The sequence below is a fragment of the Saccostrea cucullata genome, unplaced genomic scaffold (genome assembly GCF_032062105.1).
Source record: "Saccostrea cucullata isolate Sc308-1 unplaced genomic scaffold, CSIRO_AGI_Scuc_v1 ctg1417, whole genome shotgun sequence".
Classification (NCBI taxonomy): domain Eukaryota; kingdom Metazoa; phylum Mollusca; class Bivalvia; order Ostreida; family Ostreidae; genus Saccostrea; species Saccostrea cuccullata.
This window is the reverse complement of record NW_026934104.1, coordinates 45,565-63,390: the sequence shown is the minus strand read 5'-3', so window position 1 is coordinate 63,390 and position 17,826 is coordinate 45,565. Positions and strand designations below refer to the sequence as shown.

The 17,826-nt window shown below is 33.5% G+C and overlaps 2 protein-coding genes and 1 long non-coding RNA gene across 3 annotated transcripts; 1 reads left to right on the top strand and 2 right to left on the bottom strand.

Annotated features, from left to right (window-relative positions):
• Positions 1 to 218: 218 nt before the first annotated feature.
• LOC134239954 (organic cation transporter protein-like) lies at positions 219 to 14,076 on the top strand. Its single transcript, XM_062722086.1, has 10 exons — positions 219 to 401; positions 3,727 to 3,922; positions 5,255 to 5,358; positions 9,774 to 9,928; positions 10,371 to 10,539; positions 11,400 to 11,633; positions 12,544 to 12,767; positions 13,279 to 13,460; positions 13,702 to 13,859; positions 13,988 to 14,076. The coding sequence occupies exons 1-10, from the start codon at positions 259 to 261 to the stop codon at positions 14,043 to 14,045; spliced, it is 1,623 nt and encodes a 540-aa protein (XP_062578070.1). The 5' UTR covers positions 219 to 258; the 3' UTR covers positions 14,046 to 14,076.
• On the bottom strand, positions 13,949 to 15,446 carry LOC134239960 (coadhesin-like). The gene is made up of 5 exons (XM_062722091.1): positions 15,398 to 15,446; positions 15,035 to 15,205; positions 14,727 to 14,897; positions 14,278 to 14,427; positions 13,949 to 14,083 (listed from the first exon to the last, which is right to left on the bottom strand). Exons 1-5 carry the CDS (start codon positions 15,444 to 15,446, stop codon positions 14,070 to 14,072), a joined length of 555 nt encoding a protein of 184 aa, XP_062578075.1. The 3' UTR covers positions 13,949 to 14,069.
• Positions 15,447 to 16,126: 680 nt separating this feature from the next.
• On the bottom strand, positions 16,127 to 17,614 carry LOC134239953 (uncharacterized). Its single transcript, XR_009986324.1, has 3 exons — positions 17,551 to 17,614; positions 16,380 to 16,466; positions 16,127 to 16,283 (listed from the first exon to the last, which is right to left on the bottom strand). It is a non-coding gene; the product is annotated as an uncharacterized LOC134239953 (long non-coding RNA).
• Between the last annotated feature and the right edge of the window lie 212 nt (positions 17,615 to 17,826).

The window sequence follows — 17,826 nt, the reverse complement described above, 5'->3', positions numbered from 1 at the left end:
TAAAATCTATAATGTACATGTATTTAGATTCTTATGATCTATGCTGCATATTTAGGTTTGTCAAAACTCATGTACATGTATACATGTTTTAAAGTTTTATACCTACATTAAGAAAACACAGACTTTTTCTACTTTTTATTTTAAACCCTTAAAATACTCTTCTTATAATGATGGCCTACTCCGCAATGTTGCGTTGGACTCGGTGATTAGTCTGTGCGAAAAAGTGTACGAAAGACGGGAACAGCAGCAAATATAAAAATGGACTACGACGATCTAATCAAGAAACTTGGCAACTTTGGAAAATTTCATTTTCGACTTTATGTTGTGCTTTTCTTTCCCGTTCTTTTCAATTCTTTCAGCACCCCCATTATTGTATTTTTTCTGGGTGACCAGTCATACAGGTACGTATTTTCACCATCACTGTTTGATTGCTGAATATTCACAGAATGTATTATAAAACACAATGTGTAAAGCAGTTTTTTTAAATATACAAAACAGTTGATGTTGAGTAAAAAAAGCTTGTATTCATCTCTTTCTAATGCATTTTTGTTTTTTTCTTAAAAAATCGAATTAAATTAGCATTTTTTACTGATCTGACTACACTGGTTTGCTATTGTTTTAAAAGATTATCCTTTTGAGTGACACAAAAAAGAACACAATGCTTGAAACGGTATTAATACGATTTTTCTTTATTCAGTTATTTCAGATACCTCTACTAAAAAGGAAGAAAAATCTTGAGCTGAAAAATTCTAATTCATTATTTTTAATTTTTTTTTTAATTATAACATCACGCATTTTATGTGTATCTTTCAAACAACTCAGCATTAGTCTGCTGCATGGGATAGAAGATTTTTTTTACAAGGATCAATCTCTTGGGTTAGGGTTAGCGTTAGAGTCAAAAACTGATCCGTAAAGTTCCTTTTCTACCATTTATATTTTTCAACGTGGGGGTGGGGTGGTCATCTTTCAACGGCGAAAAATAGTTTTCGGTCATTTCTCTTACATCGGCAAGTTAAAAATGTGTAAAATATATTGCATATGCTTTCATAGGGTGGCCAGATATAATTAAAAAAATATCTTTTTATTCTGTAAACTCTCATTTTTTTAACCTGAACTAAATGATAAAAATAGAAAGCAGTTAATATGGAATCTATTTTTCCTTTCTTGTGACTTTTTTGTACTAAATGATCATGGAGATTTAAGTTTGAAAATCGTCTTACCCACACATTCCCATTTATATATTTTACAATGCAGATGTAGATAAATAGCCCAAATAGTGGGTATAAGACCGTGGTATCCCTTTATCAAATACACTGCCAATTTTCTCCAGCTTTCAGGTTCAATGATTTCCCGATCAAAAGATAACACTCACTGGAATAAACTTTATTCCTTGTTTATAAAGCTGTAAAATAAAAACCCCGCAAGAAATCTGGCGAAATTGCTTGTATTTTAAATATAATTTGGATTTCGTTAAGAAAAATTATTTGCTTTCAAACCAAAGTTTTAAATACGTGAACAGCTGGACGAGATCATCCAAGACACTCACTCAGGTGATCTATAGCTATTCATCAGTATTTATTCATGTGTTCTCTGATGTCGTGCGTTGGTCGAAAACGTTCAACTTTTCAATAATATTGGCTGCTGCTCTTGAACTGCTGAACCAATTTTAGCCAGTTTTAGTATTTATTTAACATCAATACAGGAAGGGGTGAATTTCATGACCCCTACCTTCCTTGGAAATGAAAGATGGGACTAAAGCAATGAAAAGTAATCGATGCTAATTTTTAAAAAGCTTCTTCTTTACTCTGAGATAAAGTTGTATTACTAGTATTTGCATGTTTGCAATAAGGATTTAGCCTTGTTCCAAAAAAAAAAAAAAAAAATGTCCTCGGAGTGAGGGGTTTTGATGTAGCTTTTTTCGATTATATATCGAAATTTTTCGTCAGAAAGACTTCATCACTAGCTAGAAAGCCATGAAGGGTCATGGGGATTTTCAAAAATGTATAAAAGTAAACCAAATTATACAATCCGTTCTCTCGAAATGACAATCTGTTATAACGAATAACCAATTCCAATTCGTTCTCACAGATTATCAATGAGTTCCCTCAAATTGCACAATCCGTTATCTCTAATTCATTCTCTCAGTTTAAACAATTCTTTCCCTGGATTATTGAATTCGAGATCTCGAATTATAAATAAGGGAACGGATTGATAATCTGTGGGAACGAATTAGAAATCTCGTACCAATTTTTACTTTTTTTTTTGAGAAATCGACGTGTCCCTTCAGGGCTTTCGTAATAAACTAACATATTGCATAGTTTATAAAACAAAATGTGCGTCTTCCAAAATTGTGAATTTGGTGGCGCCAGGGTAAGGAATTCTGGCGTTAGGTGGGACTGAATTGAATTTAGTATAATTCTCAGTTAATTAAACTTGGACTTTCAGTAAGGCGTGGCATTCTCGACGTTACAAAATTACCGTCTGAAATTTACACAGCTTTCATTCACTGTTGAAAAATCAAAGAGTGAAGAAATTAACCAATACAGCGTCTCCTACGGCAAACAGGTTGGGCTTCAGTCGTCTCATCGTTGTCAACAACAATTTAAAGTTCCTGATGTTTCTTAACCAATGACAATCTATTCGTCATTTGACAGACGCTTATTACATAGCTCCGAGAATGCCACGCCTTACTGAAAGACCAAGGTTAACTGAGAATTCTACCATAGTGTATAATGAAATGCATAATTATTTAGGTAACTTCCTTGATCCGCGGCAAGGCCTATTGTAAAAAAAAAAAATAATAATAAGAGAGGTCAATTTAGAGCCCACTGTGAAATGGTCTTCTGTACTCATTAAATATGGTAATATGATGAGTGTAAGGGGACGATTTATGAAAATTTCGAACAGTAAACAAGCTCAAAAATCCTTTCAAACAGTACAAATCAGAAGCTGAGCAAATACAAACCTCAGAAAACATTAGAGGTGGGATCAGGTGCCAGGTAAGGATCCTCTGTTTAATATCGGCAATATAGGTCTTATCATTAATCATGTCTGAATGCTTCAAAATAGAGAAGTATCTTAGTACAACAATTTTCAAGAACATTTTAAAATTTTTCGCATTAGCTGTAATTTATATAAAAGAGAAGTGTAAAAGTTCTGTTTTCTTAATTTAGCACGTTTGTAAGTTGTTGACTTCATGCGCGGATCTAGAGGGGGTCGGGGTGGGGTGGGTGGAGTTCAGGACCCCCTCCCCCTGGAATTTGCAGCGATATCAAATTGATACACTAAACCAAGTAAGAAGTGACCTTGCCCCCCCCCCCTCCCCGAAAACGGAGATCCCTCTTGAAAACGCGGACCTTTGGTAAGTTGTTATGAAAAGTAATAGGTAAAATTCTGTGTTGGATTTTTTTTTTTGACTGGGGTGGAACCCCCCCCTGAAAAAAAATTCCTGAATCTGCGCCTGAACTTACACCATAACCATAAAGTACTGTCTTCTATATTAAAGCAATATGAGCTGCATTTTTGAGAAATTTATTTTGATGGCAAAATATGTTATTTTGATTAATGTGTATGTACTTTAAACCCTTATAATCAATAGAGCCAGAATCAAGTTTAGAAATGTTTCAGAAGAAATATTTTTGTACAATTAATTACAAATTTAAATTTACAACAAAATTTTCCCACGTCAAAAATGCAGCTCATATTGCTTTAAACAATAACTTTCAGGTGTAAACTTCCGGACTGGCCAAATGACACGTATGCTGTACAAAATGAATACCACCAGGGTATTATAAATTCATCTATACCTACAACGTCTGATGGTAAATATAAAGAATGTGAAATCATCAGGAATGGGACGGCTGGAAGGTGTACAGAGTGGGTCTACGACATATCAACATTTTCCAACACTATTGTCTCACAGGTATAATATGATAATTGATGAAATACATGTATATGAAGATAACGGTCGAACATTACCGGTATTCAAGCTCAAAAGTCCATTCACAAAATACGTATCAGGAGCAGAGCAAATTTATACGGACCTCCAAAAAATCAGTGGTGGGATCAGTTGCCGACCGTGCGCTCCTTGTCATGATCGTGAAATAACGGGGAAATCCGTCGACAATTCTGTGTAAATAATGCCCTAACGTGCAATTAGAAAGAAAAAATAGTACGTCAGCGTTTGACTCAATGATAGATAAATTGTATTTTAATACAAGGTCAACGACCGCAGAACTTACTTAATGACGACTTCTAACAAGACCTTCGATATTCTTGTTTCTTCGACTTGTTTGTCAATAACTTACAGGATCCTCTTTTTAGAAAATTTTCATAAGAATAGAGCATGCTGTTGTGTATCGCCTCAATTGAGTGATATATACTCTTGACATATACATATGATAAGGGCCGGTATATTGCTGCATAAGTAAGGAGAGTTACCAATTGAAAAGTTTAAGTCACGTTTATCATAAAACTTGATTGTTAGATTAGTAAGATTACCATTATTTTTTTTCCTAGTAAAATATCCAAATATGGAACAGATGTGTAAGACTCTGAGGTATCTTTTTTTACATGCTCACTAGGATATATCGAGTCGAAATATGAATGGAAATAACTATTCTTATGAAAATACGTCATAGATATATATATATATATCTACATGTCGATTTGAAAGCCACAGCAAGTCTTCTTCTCATGTATACTTGATGTCTCTGCCCGAAGTCTGTTCGAAAGAAAATCTTCCGGAATTTGTCTGCGCGATAGGTGTTGAAAAATGGCTTGTATTTCTTGATATTCAAAATAATTAATGACAGTGCGACATTTAACTATGATTGTATACAATTTCAGTTAGAAGTACTATGTTATACGCCATGAAAATAAAATAATACTGTATTCTCAAGTAAATTCTGTAAAATAGGGGCGGGAAAAGGGACCATGCTACTATACTTAAGTGGAAAACTATACACTAACCCACAGGCACCTGAAGTTACTTATTTTTCTTTTGATAAAAAAATATACCCTAGGTTTATTATTAGGTAAGGATATATCTTTTTATTAAAAGAAAAATAAGTAACGCCAGGTGCCTGTGCACTAACCGTCTGATTTAGCTTAGAGGGAGTTATCATCTTAAATATTATAGCTAATACGTCATGGTGTAAAAATAAGATCTATTAATATAATGAATCATTTACATTAAATATATATCACTTAATATCAATACATGAATACAGTTATTATATTTTCACCCCTTCAGTTTAACCTGGTGTGTGACAGAACTATGATCCGCCCCCATGCTATGATGACTTATTTCATTGGTTATGCTTCATCAACGGTTTTCTTGTCCATAGTTGGAGATATGTGAGTATATAAAAATATACAATTCTTCAAAGGGAGATACAATGAAGATAAGATAGTAGAAATGAATTTAATAATGACATTTTGAAATATGAGGAGAATACAGGGGAGTAGAATTTTAGGGACAAGAACACCAAAGATATAAAGATATAAAGAGAAATAAGGCCTTATTTTAAAGTAAATGTAGTGCAGTGAATATATTCTAAATCATTACCTAAAAATCATGGACAAGTTTTTTGTCTATTTGTTGGTGAACACCACCCTCATGAAATTTTCACCAGTGGCGTAGCATCGTTTTTGAAAGTGGGGGGGGGGGCCAGCCAGAGAAAAAAAAAACTAAAACCTACTTGAAAAAACTTGACAAGGAAAAAAAGGTAGAAATTGTCTAAAATCGAAAATCCTATTTCGTGGGGGTGGGGGGGGGGTTAGGTAGACTTTTTCTTTTTCTCAGTGTCAACTACTTTTAGTACCAATTCTAATACTACATTTTCGGTACATCACTAAAAGTGGGGGGCCAACCAGGCTTTCAATTAACATTTCCTCTAGTATAAGTAAGGTTGGGAAAAAAAGTGGGGGGGCAGGCCCCCCTGCCCCCCCCCCCGGTTGCTACGCCCCTGTTCACAAACATGGAGACACCACCACTTGCCGGTGGATGGCTGCAAATTTAGATCTTCACTTGGTGCTATTGAGTAGCGAGTAGCTATTGAGTTTTCTTGTCAACACCTACTGCGAAATTGGACCATGATTTATACCGTCTCATTCTAAGGACCGGTCTCCACGTCCCATAGTGTGATTCAAACCCGCGACTCTATAGCCAATGCTCTAACCACTGCACCATGCTGATAAATCAATAAAAAATAATAAAGCAGCTGAATATCAGCTTATAAAGGCTCACATCTCATAAAGAAAACTACAGGACATGTAAATACAAATTATGACTTCACAATTTAAAAAAATACATTTGTAGTTAGAAAATTTTATTATAGATTCTTATGTACCACGCAGGAGCGTCAAATAAACGTGAAAGCTTAAAGAAACGAAGATTGTTTTTAATATATGCAATAAGACCTTTTATTCCAATCAAGAAATATTTTATTTCATGTACAAGGATATTGAAGATGCACTTCATTATTCCCTTGCAGGAGAGACAAAACATGATCTTAAATCACTTTGTCACAACTGGGAAGGGGGAGGGGTTATCGTTCATATTCTGCATTTTTTTCTTAATTTCAGATTTCTTTGTGATTAAATTTAAACTTATAACATCGACAAAGGTAAGATTAATAAGGTTTTAAATTATCTTAATGAAAATTTAGCAGTTCAGTTTTTCAAAATAACAAAAATACATGTATTGTGTTCCTTGTATAAACTCTAATGTTACCTCTGCTATTTAGGACCAGAAGAGCCCTAGAGATTGGAAGGTGTCTGTCGTCTGTCCGATTTTTTTTTTCAAAATGCCTTTCCTGCCAAAAATTTCCTTTTCACTTAGCTGCAAAATTAGAGTCCTCCTATCTATTTACTGGTCCTTAATTTTGATGAAAAGTGTGCCTATGTATATAGAAAAATCTGCACAAAATTCTTTGACTTTACTCTCAAAATTCCCTCCTACATATTTGGTTCATTTTCAGTACGACTTGGTATCTAGGTAGGATATAATAAGATATAAAATTTCAATCTTTGAATTGATTGCTGATTTCATGACATCATTCTATAAACAGAAACCTCCTACTGCTTTAATTTGATCATTTTTTTCCCTTAAAACCTATATAAATGTACTAAGAATAGGGATTATAATGCTTTTCTCGATGATGCAACAACGATGTACTGAAAATGACCATCATATTGTAATATATCACTTGATTTGTAAACGTAATATTATGCGGTCGTCCAGTTCTCATTCTTGTTAAATCTATGTTCAACATGTGCCTGCCAGGAAAGTTGTTCGTTTATGATTTTATTGGAAATAATATGTCAGCTTATCTAGATACGATTTTAGTAATAGCTATTATCATCATAATTTACCTGTTGTCGCTTCATGTAATATCGTAGGAGTTATAATATCGGGGAATAGAGGGTGGATTTTACTTTTCATGTTTTGGAAGCCATCATACTTTACTCGGATCGTCATTTCCGGTTTGGTGACCTATATGTATTTACTAGTAATGCATTGTTCTATTGAAGTTATGAATATGGGATCGTATTCTACTTTTTAGTTTGAGTTGTTTTGTGATTTGAAGCTACAAGTTGTTATTTATTGTTAGCATTCACTTTATAATCAGTAGGGCTGAAACGATTCACCGAAATATCGATATTGTTCGATATAAGTGCTCGGTTCAATTTTCGATTCACCATCTCGATTTTCGGTTCGATACGTTTTTTTTATAATCGGGTTTGGTTAACTCTTTGAAATAGATCGGGTTCGACCTTATTTTAACAGTTTGACACACACGAGGGAGAAAATTGGGACGGTAAAGTTTCAGAGTAGGATGCCTCTGCTATTATTTATACGAATAAAGTGTTCTTAATCAACAGAACCACAAGTATCAGAGATGTGCAATTAACAAATTAGTAAATTCGGGCTAGTAAAAATTAAAACTACGCATGTAATACTTAAAGTACAAACGGTATTTTACTCATTTTTTGCTATCAAATTCCCAACCAGTGAATATTTTCCAGGCAACATGCTCCTACTGTCAATAAATCTCCATAATTTTCTCCATTTTTCAGTACTAACTTCCTGACTTATTTACTTCAAAAACGATCTTTTTTTTTCCTAATCCGAATTTCCTACGTTTATTGTAAATACATGCAGATATTTCATAAAATTATTTACGATCACTCAATCAACTGAAAGATCAGTGTGATTCACATGAAATATATTTCTAGTGTATTTAAGGATTTAATATGAAAACAAAATGAATTTATTTTCATTCTAATGAGCTAGTGCAAAATAATCAGAAAAGGAAAGATCTTCAGATATTTTTTTAAAATTCATTTTTATTTTCTGTCATAATCATTAATTTTATATGATTTAATTTTAATAGTAAGAATAAAATTTTAATTTTCAAAAGATTGACCTTAGTACCCTGACATTTTCAATGATTAATTTTTTTTTCAACATTTGTTTTATTTTAATTTTTGTTCCTATATTTGGGCTAATAACTTTTTACTGTGGGCTGGTAACTTTATTGCTGCCACTAGCCCGTGGGCTAGTACTTGAGTTTTTAAATTGCAAAACACTGGTAGTATATTTCTATTGTATCACCACCTTTTACTCTTTGTTTTGTAAATCTGAATACGTTTTCTTTAACCTTATGAATAGTTTCGTTCTTAAATTGTATCGTATTGAAAAAATTGAATTGTGACACAAGTATTGCAATACATATCGTATCGTGGAGGGGGCGTATCGTTTCAGCCCTAATAATCAGTCAGCTTTATCGGGACTACATTTGTGTACGCTAGTGTCGGTAGTTACGATATTCCTACGCTACATTGTTCTGCATATATTGTACAGTCTAGGGATGTTTTATAAACATTGAAGGAATTTATTAATTCGTCTAGTCAAGCTTATTTTATGTGTTATATTTCCACTTGTTAATTTTACATAGTTTAACTAGTTACGATGTTGTACGGTAGCTTGTGTGGCAGAAGTAGTTCTGTGTGGGAACTTGTGTGGGAACTCAGCCTCCCGTACAAGCTTTTGATTGGTTAATAGTTCGTACGGCATAATTTTATTGGATAATTCGAGTCATGTGACAGGGAATAGGAGGTTATATAAGCAAGCGCGTACTACGTTACGACAGATTTCAGCTAGTTGTATGGCGGCTATATTTGAAAGTTAAAATGAAGAAAACAAAAACGGTGAGATACTTATAATGTTATTTACGTATATTTAGCCTAGTTAGAAATCTCCTACCACACTGGACGACCTAAACTTGTGTTTCTGAAGAATCAGCTGTTTTATATTGATGTTTATATATTGTATTGTTATGATTATGAGATGCTGCACATACAATAAATGCTGAGTATGACTGATCAACCATCTTGAGTATCATTCAACAAAGAATCTACACAGAGTGGTGCCTGGTTGTTTAATTTATATTACAACAAATTTAATTACTGGTACATCCTGACAAAAGATGATTTATTTAGAAGATAAACTATGGCCTATATAGATGCTGAGGAATCAGAAATACTAGCCACCCCTGGGGTAGCTTACAATATTATAATATTTCAAAACCCTTTTCTGTAAAAGCGCTTCTCCTACTCTTTTGATTTGATTCCTGGGTCAGAGTGCATGTTTCTGTGCGTGTCAAACTGAAAAAAATATGTTTCACTCCAGATGTTGTTTATATTCTAGATAGATTTTACAAATCCGTAGAGCTACAGTTTCACCAGAGACTTGTGGTATTTTACAGAATTGGACGACGTCTGGAGTGTTGTTTATGTCTGACGTTCATGTTCCTGACCAATATCACCATGCCGTTCTCTACCTCCGTCTACATGTTTGCTGCCCTCCGCTTCTTTGACGGATTTTGTGGTGCTACCATATATCGGACAACTTTTATACTGGGTATACAAAACTCATAATACTTTTGTTTCCCTCGTCATAGATAGTTTAATATTATGATACATAATGGTATGAAAAATGATATCTTTGTCCTTCTTTCTAATGTGTTTCTCCCAGGTTCTCAGTTTTCAGTTAATAACAAATCTAAAGTGGGTTTGCTATGTTGGGAGAGTATTGTGTTATAAAAAGGCTTTGAAAATATATTATATGCCAGGCTTTGAAAATATATCAGTAGAAACACTAAATTTTATGGATAAGGAATTTCTTTCGTGAGCTTCACAACGGTGCCAGAATTTGGAGATAAATGTTAATACAAAGGATAAATTTGAAATGATTAAAACAAAAAGAAATTTTAAATATTTACGTTTTTTTCTTTTCCTGAGTAGAGTGAACAAATAAAAGTGTTTTACTTAAGTCAGGAACTTATGGTTTTTTTCCACGCCAGGGTTGGAGTTTGTTCCCCCACACTTACGTCTGATATCCGGTACACTGATAGTCCTAGTTTACTGTGGAGGAGCCTATATCCTGGTGCTTATCGCTTATTTCATCAGAGACTGGAGATGGTTACAGTTAACAGTTGCCACCCCAATGGCGATACCCCTCATCTACTGGTGGTACGTTACTTCTTCTACAGTAGACCTCAATTTAACATATTATAGGAACATTTTCTACGTTGAACCAAATGTTGAAACTTGATCGGGAAATTCTTTCCTCGTCAACCAAAACTAAAACAATGTAAAAGTGTTTCATTTAACGTCAGTGCTCTTCATACTAGTTTTTAAAAAGCCTTTTTGATTTCAACATAAAATGAAATGATCATGGTCTAGTATTGCCATAAACTGAAGTTCATAAAAACTTCCCAGATCTCAATCTTTTCGACCTTCTTTGGCTCTTAGATCAGTTTAAAGTTTCTTGAATTTGATAACAATAGATTTATTTCAATAATTCAATAAGAGTCGTTTGATGACAGAAAAGTCAGGGTTAAATAAGGAGATAACGAGCAGTAATCAAGCTGAAAAGGTCATTGAAACAATACCAATCAGGAAAAGAGCGAACACGGACCTCTTAAAATCAGGGGTTGGATCAGGTGCTATGGAGGAATGAGAATTCCCTGCCGACCGGTCACACCCGCCGTGTGCTCCTTGTCATGATCAGTGTGAATCTCCGAACACAATAAGTATGAAGAATTTTATCAGGATTTGACTTCAATTTCATTTGCTTACAATTCAAAGCCCTTCTTTCCACCATAGAACTTGCGAAAAATGATTTTGAAGGAGACTGTTGATATTCTTGTCTCATCAACTAATCAAGTAATTCAGGAATTGTTCCTATTTTTATTCTAATTTCGCAAATAATGCTATAAATGGATGGATGACTTGATTTGAAAAACCTCTGCTTAGATGGAGTTGACCTGTAATATAGCATTTTCACCAAGAAATACATTAAATTGCCAAAAATGAATTAATATACCTAGGCCAAGAATTTATCCAGAATCTCCAAGATGGTTGTTATCTCGTGGAAGGCACAAGGAGGCAATGGAAATCTTAAAGCACGCGGCCAAGATCAACAATACGCCACTGGATGAGGATATCACGTTGTTGAAAGTCAAACTAGAAAAAGAGGAAGATAAGGGAATCCTTCACATTCTGAAGATGCTTATTAGTTCCCGCAAACTGGTCATTCGTTGGCTCATTGTTACGGCCAACTGGTAAGTGTCCAGTGATACATCTTACCTATTGATGTATTTAAGTGAGGGAAACATCGCGTTTATAAAACTTTGAAGTTTTATTACAAATGAGGGTTGATAAAAAAGTGCTATGAAATTGTTCGAAATAAATACCACCAACGCCTTCTAGCAAAATGAAAATTAAATATAAGCATGCGAGAATATGACTTGCAAAAATATTATCGACGTTGTGATATATCTATCTTGTATTTTTATTACTGGATAAAATTTTTTAAAAGGCAAACATCAAAACAGATTAGAGGATTTGTCGTATGAAAAAAATGATGATATCATTTGATTATTAAAGGGACATGGACACAGTTTCAACTAAATTTTTTAATCCAATTTTAATGATTACAATTCCTACTTAAGGATCATCTATTGATTAGCAAAAATTTGGACATCATTTGTTGATTAACAAACAAGATACAGAAATTAAAGTTCTTCATAATGTAAACAAGGCTCGTGCCTTGTTTTTGTTTACATATAGAAAATATTTTATAAGTACACATTTTATAAGTAAACCTTCGTTTGTGATTTCTTTAGATGTCTACATTGAAGTGTATGAAGGAGTAATAGGCAATTTCTTTTCTAGCTGAACGTAAACATACGATAGCACTTTGCTAATATTTCTTAAACCAGGTTTTCTTAACTGATGTGATTTGAACATATTTAATCGTAATATAATTACGAAGGGATTGGGCACAAGTTCTGAAGTTTCTTAACTAAATTTGAGGACAGTGATGGTGTTGTCTCCTATAAAATTTATTGCATAGACATAGCATATTAGATGTACATGTAATTAAATATTAAATAAAACAATATTGAAATATTATTGGAAAACGACATTTTTAAAATATTATCTTCTTCATCTTGTCTTTGTTAAAAACAGGTTTGCCATTGCCTTTATCTACTACGGTCTAACTGTAAATCTGGGAAAACTCGGTGGGGATTTGTTCTCAAACTTCACGATGTCAAACACAGCTGAAGTACTTGGATACTTAACGTGCTTTCTCCTGGATAAAACAGGAAGGAAGCCTATGCACCTGGTTGTCCTTTTCGGTAGTTCTGTGGCTTGTCTCCTCACCCTGATACCGATTCTACTGCTGGACGAATGTAAGTCTAATCACCTTCATTACTTACACTTTAATATTATTGATTTTCTCCACCAAATACACTATCATGAAAAATGTGAGTTTGATGTCCAGGATTCTAATCTAAACAGTTCATGTATTTTCTAAAGTAATTTAAAATGTAAAATGAAAACTGCTGATATATACATGTTTATATATAAATCTGTCTAGAAGTTTCGTCTCAGATGTAGGCGGATCCATCAATTATTTGGATATAAGTATGTACCTTATCTGGATAAAGGGGATTTTTTTTTCATTAAAAGGTACTTTCCCTTAAAAAAAAAGACACAAAATAACCTTGTATGCGGAAAAAATGCATCATGCTCAGGACACAATGAAACTCATGACATCTTAACCTTGAAATGCAAATCTAATTTTAATTTCAGATTGTTCTTCATAGTGAGGGGGAAAGTGTAAATGCATGCAACATTTTGGACATTCATCAGAGAAAACATTAAAAAAAATATAGCTGACATGTATTTCACTTTTTTCAGCATATAATTGGCTTTTGATCACTTTTGCTATGATTGGGAAGTTTGGAGTATCAGCAGGATTTGGGGAGATCTTTATATACACTGGAGAAATGTTTCCCACTGTAGTCCGGAGCTTAAGTCTGGGTCTGTCTGGGGCAGGGTCAAGAGTTGGAAGCATTATATCTCCGTACATGTTTTTTCTGGTAACAATTTATCAATGACAGCTTTATTATTATTCATTATTAATAACTGCAAAAGTTAAAATGATAAATTTCAATAGTATAATTACATTTATGGAGAGAACGATCATAGGCATTTATGCCTGCTGTTCAATAGCTTATAATTACATGTAGTTGAACGCTGCTCTATATACATGAATATGATTTTAAACAGCAGTTTTTAAGTTATAAGCTGCCTTATTAATCGGCTGTTTTTTTTAATCAGGCGGAAGGGACGTTTGGGAAGGTATTGCCTTTCCTGCTCTTTGGCTCCTTGACGTTCTGTGTTGCGCTTCTTTCCCTGAAACTCCCAGAGACCAGAATGATAAAACTGCCACAGCAAGTAGAGGACGTCAATGAAGAAGACAATAATCGTCCTCCTCTGTTCGTACTATTACTGATTAAATCAATTTTCTGTTTAACTTAGTTTTTAAAAAGTCACACAAATTTGTTCTCTGTGAACGTTTGAACATGTCTCATTTATTTTTAATATAACAAAATTCTTTTTTTAGAAGCAAAGAAGCAGAAAATACAGATGAAGTGGAAAAATTTATGGAAGATGGACTGTGAATATCATTTATAGTATCGATGCTTTTATCCAAAACTTTCTGTAATAAAATAAAAATGTCATCATATTGGTTATTAACAAAACTATATGTACATGTATCAACTACAATATATGAAAATAAAAAATATTTTATCATCTTTATAAAAAGTGATTCCTTTCTTTAAAAATAAATTGGATACTCGGAACTTTAAGAACTGGTTTCAACAAGTACGTTGATAGCTTATTTGTTTTTACCTGAACATGCCTCTAGATTGCAAGAAGCATATTGGTAATGAAGACCGTCACAAAATGTTGCGTTCTGGCCTTGGCATGTTCTGAACCTGTACTTCCGACCAGCTCCACAAGGTTTGGAACATGGAGTATATGGCCCCCAAGAACCCCAACCTATAAAAAAGTTTATTCGTACCATGTTTTGTTTGTTAAAGTTCTAGCATGTAAAACAATGTTAATCAAAAGTTAATGAAAAATCAATGAGCATTAAATGAAAGTACTTTATTATAAGCTGTGACATCTTAAAATTAAAAAAATAACAAAAACTTATCTATTGGAAGTATCTTTACTGCAACCTTCTTGGTGTTGAAAGAGCTATGACTTTGATTTGAATTATCTGGACATACCTTTACTAAATACTCTCTAATGCATAAAAAACCCTTTCTACTCTTTAGTTATATAAAGTTCATTGCCTGGACAGATTGAGGTGTTGCATGTTTCAGACATTGTGGAATTTCCAGTACAATCTCGACCGCCATTGGAAGGCTCAGGGTTATTACATGTCCGATTTCTTTCTCTGTTTCCGCCGCCACAGGACACGCTACAAGTGCTATACCTGGACCATGCACTCCACGCACCGTCAACTTAAATAAAAATAGGGATTAGATACCAAGATGTATGTATTACAACGTCAATAAAATTGAAACATTGAATGAGTATTAGTTAGCAGTAATTAATTGTAGTGTAAAACATTCTGAAATATACAATGTAAATGCAGTACTAGGACAAGGTTTATTTAAACACAGGATTCCCTCCTCGTCTAGTCCCACACAGTCCCCTCCACCTCCGCTAGGTGGCGGGTTTGTACAATTCCTCCTTCTTAGTTTCCAACCAGTACCACACGTGACATCACAATGTGAGTAGCTTCCCCATCCTGACCAATTTCCGTCCACTTAAAACAAAATATTTAATCAATTCTAGTGAAGTAAAGATTATGATAATGTATTTTCTCAAACAATGACTAACATTGGAGTGAATAATTAAAAATATATATTTCAATAAATGGAGACGAAAAAAGGCAATATTTATAATGCATTAGGAAAAACAAAATATTTCAAGAATATATCGAAATTTAAACATTTGCCTGGATTATTAAACAAAAGGACTCGCCTGCACACTGCTTTTCTCGGCATATTTCTGCCTGTTGGTCATGTCCAGGACAAGCTGATCCGCCATCTGATGGTACTGGATTGCTACAGGTTCTTGTTTTTGTTTTGATTCCAGTACCACAAGTTACACTACAGGCGCCAAAACTAGTCCATGCCGACCAACTGCCACTGACTTGAGAAAAAATAAGAAAAAGTAAGAGATCATTAAGGAACACGAACAAAGGGTATAACTTTTTTGAGTTAACTATTGAATTAATGCCATAGACAAATAAATACCAGGAACAGGACAATTTTGCGTATTACAGGTAGAGGACTGAATGGAATTTCCGATACAAAAAGAACCATTTACTGCTGAGCAATTCCTGGATCTTATTTGAAATCCACCACCACAGGTAGCAGTGCAAGATGAATATGCACCCCAGTTATTCCAGTTTCCTTAATAACAGAAAAAAGAAATATTCAATGTCTTGATTACACGTCGAACTGTAGCTGTCTATGAAAAGAATGTCAGATTTTAATTTGTAAAACAAATTGCTATGTTTCTTTATGAATTAGATGATTTCTACTTAAAACACGTAAACAATTTATTATAACAACTGCAAAGAACTATATAAGAAATTAAACTGAAGCTGAAAAAAACTCATTTTCACCATATCTGGGTACATTACACATGGACACACATTTATTTCTTGTTCACACCTGGACACACTTTCATTTCTGTACATGGCTGTACATCTGTTGAATTTCCATGACAAGCAGCTCCATGTGGACCTACACAGCTCCTTTGTCTCGTGTGATTTCCCTCACCACACGTTACACTGCAGAGAGACCAGGAACCCCAAGGAGTCCAGTCAGCAGTTACTGTTAAAAGGATCAACCATGTGTGTAGTTTTTGTTTTGACAAAATAATCAATGACTTACAATTACAAGATATTCTCAAAACTATTCAAATCTTACATGGAACGCATTCGCAATGCAATGTTGAATTGCTTGTTGAAGTAAATTGACATTTTTGATGTAATCCACTTGAGCAGGATAGCGCTTCTGGAAAAGAAAATAAACCAAAATATTGGAATCACATGAAAAAAATTTAAGCACTACTTTCAATCATTTTGGTTTAGGTTCCAAGATTAAGATAGTTTTTCCAAAGACCTATTTTTTTCAAACATTTTTACATTGCAGGCCGGGTTTCAAATATAGTAAATTTAGTCTGAGGATGCTAAAATATACTTAAGCTGTAAAAGCATGCTCTCTTTTGTACTTTTACATTTCATATTTAATTTTTAGGAATCAAATAAAAAGTTTAAAAAAGACTTATAGCTTACCTCAATTAATACTTTGCTTTTCAAAAAGCTGAAATGCTTTCATAAGGAATGGAAAATGAAAAACGTTTATTCAATTATCAATTTTAGTTGCAATTTATAAGTTCCTTTTAAAGAGAAAGATTGAATTCTGATAATTCAACTGAGTCCAATATTTGACTATTTATTGATGTTTTGACCAAATTTACGCCAGAATTTTTCGAAATTGTTAAGACATCATCAATGTAATTAAAAAAATCCTTACAGTGCTATTATACCTGAGAATTTGCTCAATCTTAGAAATTGGGTCAACTAGTGTTAAACATGACCAAAACGTGTCCCTCAAAATCTGTTCACTAATGGTCTGCTGATAAATCCTAGTTTACACTAACACTAAAATCTGTTACAATCATAACGTACGTCTGCGTCTGTAAATGTTATTAAAAGCTTTACTTTTTTCTTTCAAAACTCAAAAATATTTGCAAGATAATTATTGTTTACTGTGTATAAATACTAGTGATTTGTGGGAGTAAAAAAATTATCAACTTACTCTTGGCGAAGATATGAACGTGTGCATCAAAGCAGTTTCTCTTCTCAAACTCCTATATGCTGAAGAAATTTTACTTAAATCAAATCTTTGGATTTTCTATTACAGCTAAACTTTTCTTTAACATTATAGGAATATGAACTAACTCTTTTTGATTTTAAGATCAAGATTAAAAAATCGTGTTTATATACATTTTACGCAGTAAAAACCAATGCCTCATGAGAAGTAAATACTACAGTGGGTATCCAAGAAAAAAAGTGGGTACAAAAAATGTACATACTTGTTCCTCTGGCATCCAAAATAAATGTATATAACAAGAGTAATAGTGAAGTGTTCATAATACAATGTATATTGACCTTAAGAACAAATCGCTTATCGCATGACAGCAAGACCAAAGAAACAAACGTGTACACTGACAAAAACGTAGGATATTTTCTAAACTAAGAAAAAAAAAGAATACCCTAAAATGATACAAAACACAAGGCATTGTACTTCAGGTACAGGTTTTAAAGTTAAAGATTCTTTTATCTACTTTAGTGAAGGTTATTGGTGTTTT